The sequence below is a fragment of the Camelus dromedarius genome, chromosome 9 (assembly GCF_036321535.1).
Source record: "Camelus dromedarius isolate mCamDro1 chromosome 9, mCamDro1.pat, whole genome shotgun sequence".
NCBI classification, from domain to species: Eukaryota; Metazoa; Chordata; class Mammalia; order Artiodactyla; family Camelidae; genus Camelus; species Camelus dromedarius.
Window position 1 is genome coordinate 9,336,325 of NC_087444.1, and position 21,617 is coordinate 9,357,941.

The 21,617-nt window shown below is 34.1% G+C and overlaps 1 protein-coding gene across 3 annotated transcripts in view; it reads right to left on the minus strand.

Moving 5' to 3' along the window:
- Nucleotides 1-1,238: 1,238 nt before the first annotated feature.
- Nucleotides 1,239-21,617, minus strand: part of OLFM3 (olfactomedin 3) — a 173,653-nt gene continuing 153,274 nt past the window's right edge. For 2 of the 3 annotated variants that reach the window (XM_010975078.3, XM_064488769.1), the window contains exons 5-6: nucleotides 5,195-5,301; nucleotides 1,241-4,092 (exon numbers count right to left, since the gene is read on the minus strand). In XM_010975078.3, the coding sequence (XP_010973380.1) occupies nucleotides 3,415-4,092; nucleotides 5,195-5,301 (785 nt within the window). In that variant the 3' untranslated portion in view covers nucleotides 1,241-3,414. Of the gene's footprint in view, nucleotides 4,093-5,194; nucleotides 5,302-21,617 lie in introns of all 3 variants that reach the window. The other variant, XM_010975073.3, reaches the window with a different exon arrangement.

The window sequence follows — 21,617 nt, forward strand, 5'->3', positions numbered from 1 at the left end:
ATGACTGTTTTTAGCTACAAGCAGTCAGAGATTAAGGCTTTGTATCATCTTATAGCATCTAAATTTTAATAGATGCCACCTGATTATTGTGCTAGGTAGACCACTTTATAGTAGCTTTTGTCTTGGTCCACTTATCATGTGATGATGGAGAGGCAAAGTGTGTTTTGTCTATAAGAGCACATTCTTTTATAATGTCATAGGAACTCAGCTTGTATGCTTGGTAAAGAATATAATCATACCTACCTTGTCAAGTCAGCCAGGTGCCATTTTAATTCTTTTTCAAAAGTAGCCATATTTCTATAAGGCTTCTAGAAACTGCAGTGTGGATAATTTTTCTTATTTGCTCTAACTTGAAGGGATACTTTTAATTTTGCTATCATTTGCACTCAAATTTAGCATTTGCAGAAGCAGTTTGGTAATCCTTAGTGCTAAGGAGACCAGACAGAGTTCTGTTTATATTTGAAAATCTGCTATTTAAAGAGAATAAAGCTAAGGAATTATTACATGTAAAATTTACCTTAGTAGTAAAGTAACTGGTTTCATTTGTCAGTGAACATAAGTACAACTTCATATTTGTATTTTAAAAATAATTCTTCTGTTTGAAAAATTTGTACTTGTTATTTTGGTAGTGATTTTCAGATACAAGGAACATTTTCCTGTTAGGACTAAGAATCAATTTTATGAAGATAAGGTTTCATCAGAGAAAATACTGTGGATTATAAAGATGAAATGACTCTACGAGTATGGTGATAGGAACCAGAGATTCTGACTTCATGGTGAACGTTACCTTGTTACAGTATGGAATACTACACATAGGCACTTGCCATTATTTTCTTTTTTTATCTCTGCATATTGATAATGCACTAAAACAGTATTGTTCTCTGAACGCATAGATATAAGGGCAGGTGCAAGTAATAAGTGTTGTAATTCAAGTACCTTAAATATAAATGTCATACAATCAGACCATGATCATCATATTATTATTTAAATGACATGGAAGTTTGTTAATGATCTGGTTAATTCAGAAAATAACCAGTTACACAGTTCAGTTAGAATTAAAACTTTCTGTGCTTGAATTTCTTTACTGATTGGATTAGGCATGTGATTTTTAAATGATCATTATTTCCCTCTTAAAATTTATTTATTATTTGTTGGAAATTTTTAAAAAACACAGTAATTAGAGTAAGTTTATTTCAGGCACAAACTGATAATAATTTATTAAGAAAAAATGCTTTTAAACTAAGTGTTTAATGCAAATCACAATTTTAAACTCATATTATCCCCACTTCTAGTGACAATAATAAAAACTGCTTGCTCTAGCAGCACATACACTATAAATTGGATATGATGATGAAATCTTACACAGAAAACAATAAAGTGCTTTACAAGCTGCACATCTCACAAAAAAGCTGTGATCATCCAGGTTTTGAATGCATATGATACCATATTACATTATTATTTTTTTAAGTAATGAAGACCCAGATATCCACTACAGTGGCCATTAACTAAAAATTCATTCATTTCTGAAATTGATTTTCTTTCTTCATACAAACTCTTGATGTACAGAGTATTGACTGATTTGTGTGTGTGTGTGTGATGTGTGTACAATAACAAGTGAGTCCCCTTAATTTTCTAACTCAAAAGCAGAGGAAAACTTAACATAAACATTTAAAAGAGAAAACAACATTGCTAAAGGACCCAGAGTGGTCATTAAATCATGCTAAGTTTTTGTAGGAAAAAAAGGAAGTCTTTGTTAAATTTTAACAATTTCAAGATTGAGTTATTTCATACTACAACTTTGACAGTGAGATATTTGAGAATGATGTTTTACTTGTGTTATTTGAAATGAATTACTCTTGAGTATTACTTCTTTACACAATGCTTTATCTGAATTATTATATCGTTACTTTACAGGAAATGACAATATTAAGTATGAGTGAAACTAAACATTTACAATTTGTTAAATATTATTTATCTTAGAATATACTTTTAAAATTGTAAACCAACCCATACTAGTTTCCATAAAACTGCCTTAAGTGTTTTTAGTATGTGGAGAGTACATCCAAACTCAATGACACATTTGATGTATATTGAGTATATATTTTTGGAGTTATTAACATAAATACTATTAAAGCTTTTTTTTTTTTTTTTTGGTTATACTGTTTCTACACACAATGAATCAGGATAACAAGGGGTTGCCTTCCTATATCATTTTCTGAATTGGTTATTTACACATTTTAAACCACACGGACAACTCCGAAACTTTCCCACAATTTTCTTTTGCACAAATCTTGCCAATAGCTCTCCAGAGTTTATAAGTCTAGATGACATTACAGAAATTTTCTTTCTAAGAATTTTTATATGTGCTTCATGTACTGTTAGAGTCCTGACACAGGAATTACATTATTGCCAGTTGTATGTAAAATATAAGTTAAAACATTAGTACATTTATTTATAAAGAACAAAATTTGATTGTATAATGAATGCGTAGAGTTAGCTCAAGTCCATTTTTTGTGACTCAGCTTCATCTTTCAAGCAGTTGTATGGATTGCTTTCAGTGGAGTGAACAGAATGAACTCATCCTGAATCAGTTTTAGGATTCAGTGTTAGTGTTCCAATAAACTTGGGGTAAAATAAAGACTCTATGTAAAGCATCTGATTTGATTTTCTTTGTAGTTTATAATGTTTATGTAAAGAAGTAAGCTGGGAAGATAATTCCTTCTTTACTACACCTGAAAGTTGACCCATAATGATTACTGAGATTAAACTTCAGTGTTTTTTATAAAAAATATTACTTACTTTCACAGAAGTGAAGATGTACAATTGCACAATGGTGGTTACAATGGTAGAAATACATATTGCCAATAAAATGTTAGCAAGAGATTTAAAAATGATTGTACAGCACCGCATCAGAGAATTTTTTAACAGCAAAATGATTAATATTAGTTTCTCATATAAATAAGATCCTTAAATATTTTTTAGCAATAAATAGGGGGAAAGTGCTTTTTTCCCCTAATTTCTACCAAAATTATTTCCTGATGTGGAGCAAAAGACAGTAAAAAATGACAGAGTTAAAAAAAAAAAAAAGACATTCATGCATTTAAGCCACCATTAGTCTCTGACTCTAATATAAGGCAGATCATTAATCTTTTGTAAAACTATGACTTTAGCCACTTAAGCTCTTTTTAGTGCTTTTCATGACAAGGACATGATAGAATTTGTAAATTTAGGAGTTAAGATTTATTTCCAACAGGCTAATTTAGACAGTCTCAGCTGTTTTTTTGAAACACCAACTTTATAATAAAATGCTTTGGAGAAATGATGAAAGTTTTAATAAAGAAAAACAGAGAAAGGGTCCTATATAGTTTATCACAAATAACACTTTTTAGATCAATGAAAACAAATTATATTTGCTTATGTGTCATCCTCGGTCTTAATGATGTGGAAAAGGGTGACATTGAACAGGACCTGGTGGCCATTGTTCCAGGCATAAAGAGCTCTATCTCTTGCATTGTAGTCAAGCATGGATATATGAAAGTATTGGTTGTGAAAAGGAATGTCCGTGTACTCATATGTGGAGGTTTTGGTGGAATAGGAATAATACACCTTGGCTCCAGTTAAGTGGGAGTTGGTGACATACAATGTCCCACAGATCATGAAAGATTCCCCTGCACTTCTCTTGGGATAGCCAGTGCTCCAGCTCTTCATCACCTCCAAGGTATCTTGGTTAAGCTGGCTGATGACAATATTGCCTGCATTCTGGTTAGTTGCATACACAGCCCACAACCCAATTTCGTCAGCCATTAGGTCGATATCAGAGAATCCACCCCATGTGTAAGGGTAAACGTTGTGAAAACCAGCATACTCCAGGCTTCGTTGGGCAAGCACTCTCCCCATATCAAAGCTGTATTTGATGATGATGTTACTCTGATACTTGTTAAAATAGAGTGAGCCATTGTAGACAACATGGTTAGTTCCTGCCCATTTGAAAGGGAGATTGTATGTCCTTGATTCAGCCCCACTGACAAAGTCTGCAATTGATTTGTACTCACGGACAATTTTATTGTTAGTATAACTGTCCATATACCAGACCTGGAAAGAAGAAAAAAACATAGAGTGACTAAATTCTGTACTTTTTTGAGAATTCCAAAATAAAGACATATAATCAGCACATACTAATGTCATTCTCAGTCTCTGGAAGCCACATCCTCTTACTGCTTACCTGCTGCAACGTGGTAGTACCGCAGGCTTTGGCAGAAATAGTGGCATGGTTGATGTGGAAAGGAAACAACTAAGATTACTGCTTTGAAGTTGATTTGTTTGTTGTCTTTTATTTTTTGTTGTTTTTTATTTTTGACCATTCAGTGCATATCACTGAGTGAACCAAACACGTATCAGTGCAAATCACATCACTTTGTTCATTTACCTGATAGGTCAGTTTGATCAGTGATAACTGCAAAAAACATCAGCCTTAAAAAATTTGATTATTCCATCTCTTGCTCTGAAAAATATATGGTCTAATTTTACACATTCAGCTTATTTTTCCTTTATGGATACCACAGAATCTTCTAGTAATACTTGTTCATTGGGTCATCTTATAGGTACAACCACCTTTAATGAAATGATTTTACTGATTTAGTTACTAATGTTGCTTGGATGTAACCCTTGAGAATCCTAATGTATATTGAGTTCTGTAATAGAACATAAATAGAGCTATGGTAAGTTTCTAGTATATTGTTTACATAATACAGGCATTGCCAAATAACCCCCAAAAGTTTCAGTGCTATTTTCTTTAAAATTACCTATAGATTCTTGGGATATTTTAGCTTGTTTAGTGAATTGGTGAGCTCTTGAGTTCTTTACTTATTTAGTGTTTTTTTTTTCACACTAAGGAGGAAGTTTTAGGAATATACAAAGAATTTTATATACTTGTAATTAGCCCTTTTCAAGCATAAAACATGCTGAACCCAATAAAAATTAGACTCACTATACTGATGAATTATAGGGGAGAACATTTTACTGAAATAAGTTTGTCATATATTGGTAGATACGTTAATATTATTAAACTGAAAGTGTTTGTAAATGATGTAATACTTTTCAAGTTGAAACTAATATCCCTGGAAAAAAAGAATAGTAGACGCAAAGTATAAATAAAACATCATTCTAAGCAAAGGCATTTGAGCAAGCAACATACTCTGTTGTTTTTTTCAGATGCTAAAGGATCTGTCATCCAAGCACCAAATCGGGTTCCAGATGTCTTGACTGTAATTGGGCCTGTGATTTTCATCAATTTTCCACATGCTGAAATTAGAGAAACATAAACATGTTGGGTGAACACGGCCAATGATTCCAACACACATACTTATACCAAGAGCAAAGAAAGGGATCCTAAAACAAAGCAACTAGAATTAATGTCACATATTCTGAATAAATGGTCATTCATGTTGGATGCTGTGCATTTAACTATAATTTGAACCATAAGTATTTGCTGTTTCAGTGCTCTAAATCTGAAGTGTAGAATTTAAAAACAGGAAATTATTTGTACAATCTGGAAAGAAAGAAATGAGGAAAGTTATTATCATTATACCAATTCAGCAGCTACTTCTTCTAAGGGAAGAAGTTAGAAAAATTAAATTGTCCATGGGCCTGTTTACCTGATCATCAGCTCCCACTCACCTGAACCTCCCTCCTCATGCTTTTAAACTTTGGACAACTTATGCAGGACAGAAAGAACTCTATAAGCCGATTTTCAGTTTGTATTGGTAGGTGAGCAACTCCTATGAAAGTTATCTTTATAGACTGTAACAATAAAAAATTAATCACAATCTGCCTAAAAGAGGTAGAGTTTTGAAGGGTTAATGCCTAGTACAGATAGCAGGTCTGATAGAGCAGCCCTAAAGGCGCAGGAAAAAAAAGCCCCCCAAACTCAAGCCCTCACACCCTGCAGTCCCGTGCAGTGAAAGATGGGGAGTATCAGTTGGTATAATACATGATGAAAAATTAATGCCTTCTTGAAAGATTATAGTTTTTATCACTCTAACTATGAATAAGATCTTAGGAAAAGCTTGGACTTCATAACTGCCAAAATCTAAATCAAAGGGAAACCAAGACTTTTTGTGAGATTTTTTTAACAGCAAAATTTAAGTTATTTATTATACACGTTGTGAAAGGCAGTTGAATGTCTATAAATGTTGACCTTTGGTCTAAACAAGGAAATATTATTTCCTATTCATTTATACTCTTTTTTTTCTCTTTCTGTTTTTTTAACTTAAAAATTTTGTTCTGTATGGCTTATGTTTTAGGTCCTCCTCTGCCTATCCTTGGAATTGATATGTTTCTTCATAGTTCCTGTTGGTTCCTGTTTGAAAGAGAAAGACAGATTCCCCAAAGCAAATCAAGGATAAAATTAATTGTAGCTTAGGGCTTATTTTGGCTCATTTCTCTCTCTATATGTTCCTCATAAGAATAATTTATAACTGGTCAAATACTAAGCTGTGCAGTTAGAAAAGTGATGAATGATAACATTATATTTTGTACTATTACTTCAGTGATAACTATACATTTAGTAATCTCTAGCATTTCTTGAAACCTAAACTGAATATATTTTTTTCTTCCTTTGTGAAATAAACTAGATGTGATAGCATCTTTATAAACTTTATATAAAGGAATTACTTTATAAACTCCTAAGACTTGATAAACCAAGCATATAATTCAGAAACTTTCTGGCATTATCTGTATTAAATAGCAAGATCTCAGGTTAAACCTGTTTAGCCTATATTAGCTCAACTTGGTATAAACACATGCACAATATATGAATAAAGCAGATCAATCTGAACTAGAAAAAAGTGAATGCACTCTGAATGAATCAGAGTATATTTGAATACACTAAATAAGTGAAAGTAATATGATGTTTATTGATGGCTGGCCTACATAAATATTTCTAAATTCACAGATGGTAAGTGCATGAAAATTTAAAGTACAAGTATATTGAAATACATAGAAAGACATCCCTCCTCCTAAAAATACTATGAAATAAAATATGTGGTTTCTTCCTTAGGCATGATAACAAATTCTTTTGTTGAACAGATCATAAATAACAAAATTAGTCAGGTAGAATATGAAAAGTAACTGGCTTAAGATGATGGCACTTTCATTTCTTTTTATTTTGCAAGATCTCATTAAAATGATAGTAAAGGAGTAAAGCATTGGGGGGGAAATGCAAAAAGAACAGAATAAGAATCATCAATGGAGAAGAAAATTTTAACAAATTTCCAGAAGGCAGAAGATGATAGAGTGGTAATATTAGAGGTGTAGGATGAAATAAGATGCAAAAGTGTCTATGCAGAGGAGATAAGTGCTGAGGATGGAGCTGCTCAGCCTTGAAGAAAAGTAAGGGACTTGGGCCCTAAGAAGGTTCAAGATGGCGGTGCATCCTCCCAGAGATTCAGCAAGTCTACAACTACATATGGAATAATTCCCTCAGAAAGGGATCTGAAAACTGGATGAACATAGCCTCCACAACAAAGGGTAAAAGGATTGCATTGATATGGATAGGAGAGGCAGAGAGGCCTCCTGCCAAGGGAAAAACCACACTGAAGCCATGATAATCTGCAACAGAGAGGGACCACAAAGGAATGGATCTTGTCCCTGAGGATTGAGGGGTAAGAACTCCGTATCAGGCACCTCAATCCCCATATCCTGCACAGTTGAGACAAACCCCCCAAACTGCTGATTTTGAGAACCAGTAGGGAATACGTCTAGGAAAATCGTAGAACTGCAGGTAAGGGAAAACCCATTTTCAAAGGGCCTGCATGCCAACTCACTTGACCTATCCCCCGTGGAAAACACCAGATTGAAAAGTACATGGACCACAGGTGAAGGTGACCTGTTTCCTAATCTTGAAACATCTTCTGTAGAGGTAGAAAGCAGTTGGGATATTGGGGACTGAGACACTGATAGGGGCAATTTTCCCATCACACTGTGCCTTGCTAATGCCAGTGCTGGTGGTTACCATTTTGAAATTCTTCCACTAAGCTGTTAGTGCCAGTGGGTGAGTCCCACTGAGGCCCCCCACCCACCCCTGTGCCTTGGCTAGGCCTCACAGCTGGACAAGCAATAGCTCTGCCAGCCACAGTATTTTGCAGCAGCTTTGGTTAGGCTAGGCCCATGGCTATGGACATTGAAACAGTAATCAAAAAGCTCTCAACAAACAAACAACAGCTTCACTGGAAAATTCTACAGGAGATTTAATACCTATCCTTGTCAAATTCTTCCAAAAAACTGAAGAAGAGAGGAATCTTCCAAATGCATTTTACAAAGCTAGCATTGCCCTGATACCAAAGCTGGACGGATAGCACACAGAAAAGATTACAGGCCAGTATCCTAGGTGAACATTGATGCAGAAATCCTCAATGAAATATTAGCAAACTGAATTCAGTAATACATTAGAAGGATCACATGCCACAATTAAGTAGGACTTATTTCAGGAACACAAAGATGGATCTACATCCACAGATCAATTAATGTGATACATCACATTAACAAAATGAAGCATGAAACATACATGATCATTTTATTAGATGCAGAAAAAGCTTCTGACAAAATTTAACATCCATTTATGATAAAAACTCTCAAGTGATTATAGAGGGAATGTACCTCCACATAATAAAGGCCATATATGACAGACCTGCAGCTATAACACCACACTCAATGTGAAAAACTGAAAACTCTAAGATCAGAAATAAGACAAGGATGCCCACTCTTGCCACTTTTATTCAGCATAGTATTGGAAGTGCTAGCCACAGCAGTTAGGGAGAAAAAGATATGAAAGGCATCCAAATCAGAAAGAAAGAAGTAAAACTGTCACTGTTTTCAGATGACATGGTACCATATAGGGTGAATCCTGAAGAAGCTACCAAAAAAAAAAAAAAAAACAAAAACTGTTAGAACTAATAAATGAATTCAGTAAAGTTGCAGAATACAAAATCAATAAAGAGAAACTTCTGGCATTTTCTTATGCTAATAATGAACTATTTTAGAAAAAGAAATTAAGAATTGCCAAAGCATTACTGAAGAGAAAGAGGCTGGAGGAATAACTCTCCCAGACTTCAGACAATACTATAGAGCTACAGTCATCAAGACAGCATGGTATTGGTACCAAAACAGACATATGGACCAATGGAACAGAATAGACAGCCCAGAAATGAACCCACAAACTTTTGGTCAACTCATCTTCGACAAAGGAGGCAAGAATATACAATGGAATAAAGACAGTCTCTTCAGCAAATGGTGTTGGGAAAACTGGAGGGCAGCATGTAAAATAATGAAGCTAGAACACTCCCTTACACCATATACAAAAATCAACTCAAAATGGATTAAAGACTTAAACATAAGACAAGATACAATAAACCTCCTAGAGGAAAACATAGGCAAAACATTATCTGACATACATTTCAAAAATTTTCTCCTAGAAGAAATAAAAGCAAGAATAAACAAATGGGACCTAATGAAACTTACAAGCTTCTGCACAGCAAAGGAAACCAGAAGTAAAACAAGAAGAAAACCTACGGAATGGGAGAAAATTTTTGCAAGTGAAACCGACAAAGGCTTGATCTCCAGAATATATAAGCAGCTCATACGACTCAATAAGAAAAAAATAAACAACCCAATCCAAAAATGGGCAGAAGACCTAAACAAGCAATTCTCCAAGGAAGACATACAAATGATCAAAAAGCACATGAAAAAATGCTCAATATCACTAATTATCAGAGAAATGCAAATCAAAACTACAATGAGGTATCACCTCCGACCAGTCAGAATGGCCGTCATTCAAAAATCCACAAATGACAAATGCTGGAGAGGCTGTGGAGAAAGGGGAACCCTCCTACACTGCTGGTGGGAATGCAGTTTGGTGCAGCCACTATGGAAAACAGTGTGGAGATTCCTCAAAAGACTAGGAATAGACGTACCATATGACCCAGGAATCCCACTCCTGGGCTTGTATCCAGAAGGAAATCTACTTCAGGATGACACCTGCACCCCAATGTTCATAGCAGCACTATTTACAATAGCCAAAACATGGAAACAGCCTAAATGTCCATCAACAGGTGACTGGATAAAGAAGAGGTGGTATATTTATACAATGGAATACTACTCAGCCATAAAAACCGACAACATAATGCCATTTGCAGCAACATGGATGCTCCTGGAGAATGTCATTCTAAGTGAAGTAAGCCAGAAAGAGAAAGAAAAATACCATATGAGATCGCTCATATGTGGAATCTAAAAAACAAAAACAAAAACAAACAAGCAAACAAAAACAAAGCGTAAATACAGGACAGAAATAGACTCAGACAGAGAATACAGACTTGTGGTTACCAGGGGGGTGGAGGGTGGGAAGGGATAGACTGGGATTTCAAAATTGTAGAATAGATAAACAAGATTACACTGTATAGCACAGGGAAATATACACAAAATGTTATGATAACTCACAGAGAAAAAAATGTGACAATGAGTGTGTATATGTCCATGAATGACTGAAAAATTGTGCTGAACACTGGAATTTGACACAACATTGTAAAATGATTATAAATCAATAAGAAATGTTAAAAAAATCAAGAAAGATACCACTTTTACATTTGCATCTGAAAGAATAAAATACCTAGAAATAAACTTAACCAAAGAAATGAAAGATCTGTATGCTGAAAACCATAAGACACTGTTGAAATAAATTTAAGAAGACTCAAATGGAAAGACATTTCATTTTCATAGATTGGAAGAATTAATATTGTTAAAATATCTGTATTACCAAAGCAATCTACAGATTCAGTGCAGATCTGTATTGAAATTCCAATGGAATATTTCATAGAACTAGGACAAATAATTCTAAAATTTGTATGGAACCAAAAAGATCCCCAATAGCCAAAACAATCTTGAGAGAGAATAAAAATGGAGGCATCACACTTTCACACTGTACTATAAAACTATTGTAATCAAAACATTATGGTATTGGCACAAAACGTATAGATCAGTGGAACAGAATTGAGAGCTCAGAAGTAAACTCACACATACAGGGACAATTTACAGCAAAGTAGTGAAGAACATACAATGGAGGAAAAAACAGTCTCTTCAATAAATGGTATTGGGAAAACTGGACAACTACATGCAGGAGAATGAAACTAGACCAGTATCTTACACCATACACAAAAATTAAATGATTTGAAGATTTAAATGTAAGACTTGGAACCATGAAATTCTAGGGAAAATCATAGGTGGTAACCTCATTGATATCAGTCTGACTGTTTTTGTGGATCTGATTCCAAATGCAAGGCAAACCAAAGCAAAAATAAGTGAGACTACATCACACTAAAAAGCTTCTGCAAAGCATGGAAACCATCAAAACCAAAAGGCAACCTACTGAATGGAAGAAGATATTTGCAAATTATCTATCTGATAAGAGGTTAATATCCAAAACACATGAAGAATTCATACAACTCAACACGTAAAGAAAAAACAACCTGGTTAAAAAATGGGCAAAGGATCTGAATAGACCATTTTCCAAAGAAGAAATATAGATGCCTGCTAGGCATATGACAAAACGTTCAGCATCATTAGTTATTAGGGAAATGCACATGAAAGCCACATTGAGGTACCACCTTATATCTCTTTGAATGATTATGATTGAAAAAACAAGAAATAACTAATGTTGGAGAGAATATGGAGATAAGGGAACACTTAACACTGTTGGCGTAAGTAAATTGGTACAGCCACTATGGAAAATAGTATGGCGATTCCTCAAAAATACAAGAATAGAATGCTCATATGACCCAGCTATTTTACATCTAGCTATTTATCCAAAGAACATGAAAACACTAATTTGAAAAGATATATGCACTTCTAGGTTCATTGCAGTACAATATTCCAGTATATGAAAAAAAAATTGTCCATTTATGGATGAATGGATAAAGCAGATATGGTATATATACACAGTGGAATACTGTGTAGCCATAAAAAAAAAATCCTGCCATTTGTGACATCATGGATAGACCCTGAAGGCATTATACTAAGTAAAAAAATTCAGACAGAGAAAGACTATATGATTTCACTCATGTGGAATCTAAAAATGAAAACAAATGAACAAACAAAATAAAACCAAAACAAACTGATAGATACAGAGATCAGGTAGTGTTTACCAGAGGGGAAGGGGTTGAGGGATGGGAGAAATGAGTGAAGGGAGTCAGTGTCAGCTCTATGGTGACAGATAGACTTATGGTGGTATTACTTTGTAGTATATAGAGATGTTGAATTATAATGCCGTACACCTGGAACTGGTATAACAAAAATTTAAAAAAAGACAAGGAATTGAGAAACATAGGTTTAAAGGATTTTACACGTGGAATAGGGCCCTGAAAACAGGAACACCATTTAACTGCTTAAGAGCAATTAATCCTTCGTTCATCCTTGATACAGAACCCCAGAAAGTAGTTAAAAAATCTACAGAACTGTGTTAATCACCTGACAAGACTTAGGGCAAGGGCAACAGATGAAGAGACTGGAGCTTCAGAACAAAGGCTTTTGGATTCTGACATTGGTAGTCTCCTTGCCCACTCACCATGGAATGAAATGTCACTTCCTACACAAACACACACAGTTTCCAAGCAGATTTATTATTCAAATCTTTGAAAATCAGTTGATAACCAAGGATTAAAGTATATTTTCTAAAAGCTTAGAATAAGAATGACCAAAATAAATGTGCAGAAAAACCAGACTACCATAAACAGATAATTCAGAAAGCAGAAGAAATTCCAGTGTCTTTAAAGAGACTTGTATATTGTAGACTGTGTACTATGAAAAGAAAAAAGAGCTACTGGAAATTAAAAAAATATGATTTCATTTCAAAATAAGTTAGAAGATAACAAGAGCTATCCCCAAAATTTAAAGAAAAAGATAAAATTTAAAATAAGAAAATATATGGATACATATAGGATCAATCCAGATGCTCCAACATCTGAAAAGCAAGTTTCTAGAATGAGAGGAGAGAGAAAAAGTAGAGAAAATTTTCAAAGAAATTAAACGGAGTATTTCCCCAATTGCAAAACCTTAATATTAGAATAAAAGCCTACACCATAATAAATGAAAAAAGATTTACTCCTAAAAATTACTGTAAAATTTAGAAGATACTGAATAAAGCAAAGAAATTGAATCTTTTCAGAGAAAATGTGTGACCTGATCACATGCAAACAAATAAGAATTAGACTGGCTCTGGACTTTTCATCAATACTGGATGATTGAAGATAGTAGTCAGTGCCTTTGTATTTAAGAAGAAAAATCAGAGAAAGATGGAGTAAGGGTATTTTCTGACATGCAAACTTTCCAAAGTTCACCTACAATGCACTCTTTCTTAAAAGTTACTTGAGGTTATATTGCAGCAAAATAAGCAAGTAAGCCAAGACAGGACAAGGCATGAAATCAGGACAATAATGATTTCTTATTTCACAATAACAGCTGTGCAGTAGGCCTTCAGAGCCGTTAATGCAGAGTGGACGGAGTCTCCCGAAGGGAGGTGTCAGAAATAGGAGAAATTATCTACAGAAATACTGTATGAGACCTTCTAGGGGAAAAAAAAAACAACAAACTGGGTGTGGTGAAGGCATTTATTGAGGTACATGAAAGGAGAATTTAGTTGAAATTAACTCTAGTAATATTCCACTTTAGATAGCACTGATGTGTCACTGGAATTAGACACTGATGTTCACCACTTAGCTCCCAAAGAACAGCATAAGCATTGTGATAGTATTGTAAATACTTAGGTTTAACTTGTAGAATCAGCCCATGAACTGATTCTATAAGTTAAACAGAATACTTAAAGGATATTTCATCTGTTCTGTAATTATAGAAAAGACAAAGCGTTTACAACCATGATAACAGGAGAATAGGTAAAGTTCGCACTGTGAGAAAATTAAAAATTGGAAGAAGAAATGGAAGATAGAAGTGTAGCTTCTTTGAGTTTAAAAATTTAAAAATATGATGTCAGGAGAGTTTTCCTAGAGTTGATGAAAAATAATATTTAAGTATAAGTCTTGAATTTGCAGACTTGATAAGAATTGTACTGTGAATAGTTATAGAAGCATACTATGGAAAGACAACAAAGAAGTGGTTTTAGTTAGGTGATCTAAGTCCTCTCTTTGCAGAATGGAAAATCAGTAAATAAGTCCAAAATTGATAACTCCCCCCAAAGTGGAAAAAACGTATTAACCACCAGAAGCCCTACATTTAACTCCCTGTAGCCCTAAAATTAAGCATAAATGTGATTACCTCTGGAGAGCTGAGCTGGAGGAGAGTGTTACTTTTTATTATAAATCATTTTTATTCTCAGCATATAATTTTCTAGCCATGCACTTACAATATTTAATTATAATTTTAAAAATTAGAATAGCTGAAAAAAGCAGGCATGAAATTTAAAAAGCAAAAATCACATTTCTGTACTGCTTATTGAAAAATCATTTCCAGGTTTTTATTTGCCGTTCTTTCTTGCAGGTCTAGGAAGTAGGTGGAAATGGAGGATGTAAATAGTCTCCAGAATTGGAAGCTGTGAAAAGCTATTCTGCTTTTTAATTTGGTTTCAGTCCTGTAAGGACTAGATTGAAATTGTGTTCTTTAAACTATCAGCTTTATCTTACAATTGGCATGTCAATCTCTCTTTAACTCTTAACCTTAAAAGAATTAGGATCTATCCTAATTCTGAATTGCGACATTTTTTTCAGTTACTTCATATAGATATTAAGAAAAGCCAATAAGTGATTACATTGGTTAGTACACGTATAGGAGCTCTACTAAAAGATGCTAGTCATGTGATTCAAGTAGAAATATTGTATATTTTATTTCAAAATAATAAGGGATTATGATCTTGGAAAAATATGCTCTTCTTGAAGACCAGGAGGCAAAATTAAAATTTCTTGAAAAATACCTTTTTAAAGGTGATCTTTCATAATCATCTGAAAAAAAAGGTACATAGACTCTCAGGAGTCAATTCAAATTTGTTCTGGATATAAATCAATATAATATTCCAAATACAAAATATAAACATAGTAGAATGTTCATCCTCACAAAATCTTTACACCCAGAGGAAATAGCCAAATGGAAACACAATCAGTAAGAAATTTAGTGACCTCAGGTGGTTTTGATACTGAAAGTGAATAGAGATTTATAGTTACAAAGTTTGATTTAACATTTTAGATGGTCAAACTGTAAAATTAAATTTCAAACTGAGGTTTTTAACCTACCTTATCAGCAAAATTGGTCTCTTTGCTATAGGTAGTCTCTGTTGCCTGAAGACTGAAGCATAGTTTGGACAAAGCAAGAAGACACAAAGCTCTTATTTCTCTCAGTTGTATACATAGTTCAGTTGCTGATTGTTTTCTGGGTTTAATGGTCCTCTGGATTCAGTTTCTTTAGATATGACTTTAATATGAACTGAGTGATAAGGATTAGTAGAACCTGCGTAAGAACTGTCTTTGGGACTAAGAATCATGCTGTGAGTCTCATGAATCAGCATTTCCAGAAAGTGACAGTGCATGTTGGCTTCTGTGGTGGTTGGCTCTAACCCAGTGCTCCATCTGGGAAAGAGATGCTGCTCAGCCTTATGAACTGTTTGGACCAAGAGTTAAGACAGAAATTATACCAGGTGTTAAAAGCTTCTGACACCTAAATTAAAAATGACTTTGCTTTCTCTTTTGCAGCAGTAGGCTTTTTCTCTGAAACATTGCAGAGGGTAAAATGGTAAAGATTTAAATGTAAAATAATTAATGTATTCATTTAATAACCATTTACTGAGAACTCATCAGGTACCCAGGACTATGCTAGGTACTGTGGTTATAAGGCAAACGGAGACAAAATAGGTTCGTCAGTTGTAGCTTCTCAAAGTACAATTGCTTATGCTTATCCTTCCTATTTCTTTTCTTCTTTTTCTTCTTTTGAATTAACTGGCAAGGAAAGTTAAGTGAAGAAATTATTTCAGACCAAATTTATATTGAGAAGAAAATGATGTAACATTGAAAGCATTGAATATCTGTTGATATTAAATAAAAATTATAGAAATCCAGCCCTGAGTGCCGAAATGTGTAATAGCACTTTCTAGGTAATGTGAAGTGTATCTCATTTTAAGCCACATTTACCTCTGCTCTTCTACAAAATATGCCCAGAAATTGTCACACATAGAAAGAAACAAGCAAGTTCAGCTGATCTCCCGTTTCATTTTCTATAAAAAATGAATGTGAGAGTCTAGAAATGACAAGTTTAATGCAGTAACATTTCTTACTAAGTCTCACTGATTTGGTCCTGCACATGTGTCTTAATGTAAGTTGTCTGTGTGAAGAAAACTTACCTCTACTATCTAGTAAATCAATATAATTTTGCAAACTTTAACTCTGTGATATTTCATTGAATGGGATTTTAAGTTAGATATAAACCATTTTTAAAATATGCATGTGAAGCTATGTTAGCTCTAGTTCCAAACAAAGATACCTCATATCTAGTCTCTGACCAGGGAAGATCCTTTGAACACTTACGAACTTTTCATTTTTTATGCTTTGATTCTTCTATGTGTATTGCTTTCTCCGTTGTTCCTTCATGTCTATCACTCATCAGCTATCCCTTCTTAGCCCAGTGACTCACAATGTGCGATACCAGCATTTTTCTTCCTGGCACCACTCTGAATTTGACCTCAGTCCACCACAACATTCTATCCCAAAGTCACAGCCTTTGAGTAAACCAATTTTTGTAGTATAATTCTCCGAAGCACACTTGAAGTGAAGAATTAGTGACCCAAAGTATTAACAATTTAAAAATAAATATTTGTGTATATCTTAAACGAGCCTTTTAGTTTGTTAATCTGAAATAGTAGTGCACTGAAAATTTTGGACTCCATGTCAATAAACTTGCTTAAAATCCAAAATAGGTCTGTGATAATAATGTATGGAAATGTCCTTTACTCTATACTGAGTCATGGATAAAGTGCTTTGCATAAAATTCTTCCACTTTGGATGATCATGATGGAGTGGCCTATTGGCTAATGAACTCTTTTACCATCTGCCTTATTTGGTGGGGGTATTTTGATTCTTATTCTAGTCAATTCTACCTCAGAAAGCACAAACTTGGGTGCTAAAAGAAGGGAGTTTGGATGTGCTCTTCAGACAGGAGTGTTTCATTCACTCACTCATTTATTCATTCATCCAAGATTTAACGAGCATCAAACACTGTTCTTGGTACTAGAATTACAATTATGAGTAAGACATGACACCTCTGTTCTGGTGAAGATTACATTTTGCTGAGAAGAGAGAGAAAATAATTTGAATGAACTTTAAATAAGCAGAGAAGCTAAATATATCAGGTAGGAATAAATTTCATGCAGATATTTAAATATCTGGCAATTTGGTAAGGAGTGACAGGGGAGTTGCTTTACACTGGTGAATAGAGAAGACTTCTCAAAAAAGGTGATACATAATCTGAGATCTAATTGACAAGGAGTCAGCCGTGGACACATTAAGTTGAAGAGAAAGATGTTTAAGCAGTGGATCAACTAGAGGATAGCAGCATTTTAAACTAATCGGAGGCATGGTTTAAGAAAGCTTCCTGGGTTTGAATCCTGATTCTATCACTCACTCACCAGGGGCCTTATACAATTTTTAATCTCTCAGTGTCTCATGGATAACACTAGTAATAATATCTAACTCACAAGGTATTGGGAGGAATAAATCAAAAATTCATGCTAAGTGTTTCAAATAGTGTTCAGTATACAGTTAATTATCTAATAAATGTTAGCTATTATTATTGTTCTTGGAAAGGCCCTGAATTTGGATATGCTTTGTGAACTAAGAGAAATCAAAATAAAAGTGGAAGAGGCTAGTGTGTCTAGAGCACACTTGGAAAAGTAGAAGATGAGGTTGGAGAGGTGAATGGAATGAAGCTTTATAAAATCAGAGTGAGTACCTGGATTTTATTCTGAGTATGATGGAAAGCTATTGGAGGATTTTAAGAAAGTAGGGAAGTGACAGAATGTGGGCTACATTTTAGAAAGACTAGCCTAGCTAATATAGGAAATTAATTGTAGAGGATATCGAGTATAGGCAGAGAGACCAATTGAATGTTATCACATTGGCCAGGTGAGAGGTAATGAAAAATGGGGATGAAGACGGAGGAAAATAGATGGATTTGGGGTTTTTGTTTGTTTTTTTGTTTGTTTGTTCTTGGATAAAGTTGATAAGACCAGGCTTTGGATTAGATTTTAGGGTGAAAAGAGAAGTTAAGGAAAATCTCAAATTGAAAAACAGTTTACAGATATTCGGCTTGTTCAGAAGGTCAGATTGTAGTGTCATTTACTCAGATGAAATGACTAAAAAAGAAATGAGTTTAGAAAGAAAAATCAAGAATTCAGTATGGGTTATTTTAAGTTGTTCATGACTATTGTCTGTGCCAGTGGAGATGTAGAGATGATAGTATACAAATCTACATAGCAGACATCCTTCTGAAACACAGTTTTGACAATCTTTAGCACAATGATGATGGTGAAAGCCAGAGCCTCAGAGAGAGGACATACACAAAGAAGATGAAGACATCTAGAATAGAGTTCTGGGGCATCAAAATATTAATGGTACCCAGCAAAGGAGCCCAATAAGAAGCTATAAATGGGGTAGGAAAAATAGTGCAGTGTTAAGAAATCCTAAAGAGGAGAATCTTTTAAGAAGGATGAAGTACTGACCTCTAGGGAATACAGAAGTATCTAGAAAATCAAAGAAATGACCATGGAATTTGGCAGCAAGAAGTCATCGGTGGTTACAAGAATCAAATGAAGAGAATGTTGGGATCAAAAGCTGCGTTAGAGTTGGTTTTGAAAAGACTACAAATCAAATCAGCAACTATCAAATATCCTTTCAGAGGAGAAGCAGCAGGGAAATGGGGGGTTATGGGAAAATTTTATTCTTGTTCTGGTGTTCCTGTTGTTGTTTAATAAAGATTTGTTTGCCTTTATAAATAATCTAGTAGAGAGGGAGAAACTGATATGAAAGAGAATAACTAAACAATTTCATGAGCAGTTGGTAGTTTAATCTATTTATTAACTCTGCCTCTATTTATGTTTTTGTTGTTGTTGTTGTCTCTCTGTTTTTACTTCCACAATTTCCTGGGAAATGTTCTTTGTGTAGTATATTTATCCAGGTTAGAATCCTGAGGTCGGTGTTAGGGATGTGGTTTCTAATCTCAGCCACAACAGTAAATCATCACATAGTATTGGATAATGAATGCACTTATTCTCTGAGATGGAGTTGTATCATCTCTAAGGTGGAAGTTCTGAAGCTTGACATTTTGTTATTCTAACTAAGGGAATGTAGGGGATCAGTAGATAGTTATGCTGATGGGGAGAAGGTGGTATTTCTAGTTGTAAAACAAACACACACCATCTGGGTGATTATAATTGTGGTCATCATCATATCTACCCATATTCTTGGGAAGCAAAAAACAGAAAGGGCTCTCAAGGGATTTCTTTCTAGAAATTTCTTTTAGAAATTGTTATTAGACTTCTAAGCTAAAATTTATCTTGTTGAATGAAATTAGTAAAATTAAAGTTTCAGCAATTTATGAAACCTGGCCACACTTTTAGTTGTGATTTTGTGGTAGTGTTAAGTAAACACAGGTATTCTCAGATTCTGACTGAGCATAGAAATTACAAAAATGAAGTAAAATAAACAGTAAAAGTCATTTCTACTTCTTGGGTCCTCAAAACTGGCTTTTGTTCAAATAATCATTATCTTTCTCTCTTCACTCTCACTTTCTGTGAGGACACAAGAAGCCAGACAGAAAGGATAATTTCCTAAAATGCCTGGAAGACAAATGTTCCTGCAAAAGTGGATGGCAAAGAAGGAAGCTGAGTTCTGGTTCATTGATTTTCTCCTGCTATGCTCTTCTGTCAGCTGTGGCAGACATGAAAATATTAGCATTTTAAAATATATTATATGTGCATAGTTCCATATGTTCAGAAAATGTGCTGAGTGGGTAGTTGACAAAAGTAACCATTTTAATACTTTGATGATTTTGAGACATAAATTTTTTATGATCAGTTGCAATCCATATTTATCAATAAGTAGCTCAGGAGAAGATAGCATTTGGGATTCAGCAGGAAGATCAGTTTGGATCAACGAAGCATAAAAACCATCTGTCTTTTTGTTTATTTCCTCAATGTATAATTGTACTTTGTGATATCCTAGACTAATAGCTTCTAGATTTGAATCCTAAGGCCATGCCCATATATGTAAATTAAATGGAGTAGCGAATATGTTTTATGACAGATTGTTATTTCTATTTACTTAAGGCCATTGGAGAATTCATGTAGCAAGAAGTAGATCTTTAAAGTCTGTAGATTAAAGCTAGTGAAAATAAGTTTGTCTCTATCATATACATATGATAGTAAAATCTGTTTATATTGGTTAACTTTTCATTTGCATGTCTAATCTTACCAACTACACTGCCAAGGGAAAGGCAGGGATAAGAATGGACATAACATGCTGTGTTTCATGGCATAGAAGGAGTTTTCAGTGAGTGTCTAAATATGTGTCTAATGTGTCTAAATACTTCCATTTTCGAAAATCAACACAATTTTACTCTTAAATTATTTAAAAACCTGCCTCAGCTTTTCCTGGGATAAAGCTTATATTATGAACTTGTCTTTAAAGAGGAGCTTATGTAACATACAAACTAAATGGAACAGAATTGTAATATGAAATCCCCAGTAATTTGGCAGTTCATGCTTGCCTCTGAAAACACAGGTTTTATATTGTTAAAAGGCTTATAATTTAGTTATAATCAAGGAAAATGTAGGACATAAAAAAGAAAGATAAATAATAAATCAGTTTGTGGTAAAACAAAATATGCCAGTTACCCAAACAACGTGCTGAAAGAACTAGGGTCTCAGTGTTCCAGAAGAATGCATGGACACTAGAGAAACTGCATTCCATACTATAATCTGGAATATTAGGGAGAGTAGGACTGTCTTTGGTAAATGACTCATTTGAAGATCTCTTCAGTTCAATTTGAGGGGGTATTCTTATAAATTTCCCTCCATTGTATTTCCAAGTTAAATCTCACTCTTCTCTACCCCAGGCACACAGTGTGATTTTTTTCATCATTATTACTTTCACTGAGATTTTCACTGTCTCTTGCTTTAAATGCTAAGTAGAGCCAAATATCAGGTGTTTTGGAATGAAATACTGCATTACCATTGAAGAAAGAGCAGATGGCAACAAAAGCAAAGATGAATAAAGGCTGTGCTTTTGTTGTCTTTTTTCCCAAAAGATTTTTGGTTTTGTAAAAGATATAGATGTTTTATATTTGATATACACTGATTTATTTCTTGAAAAAAAACAAAGTTTTTTTTTTTTATTTTAAAAAGTAATATTTACTCCCAGAGACTCTAAAGACTGATTTCTACCTATTATATTTCAGATGTTTTATCATAGCCTATAAAGATTCAACCGGAATGAGACACAGATGGTCCTTGACCTCTCAGAGCAGGGACGACTTGTCTATAAAGTAGAAGAGGTTAAAAAACAGAAAGCAAGTGGGAAATCGCT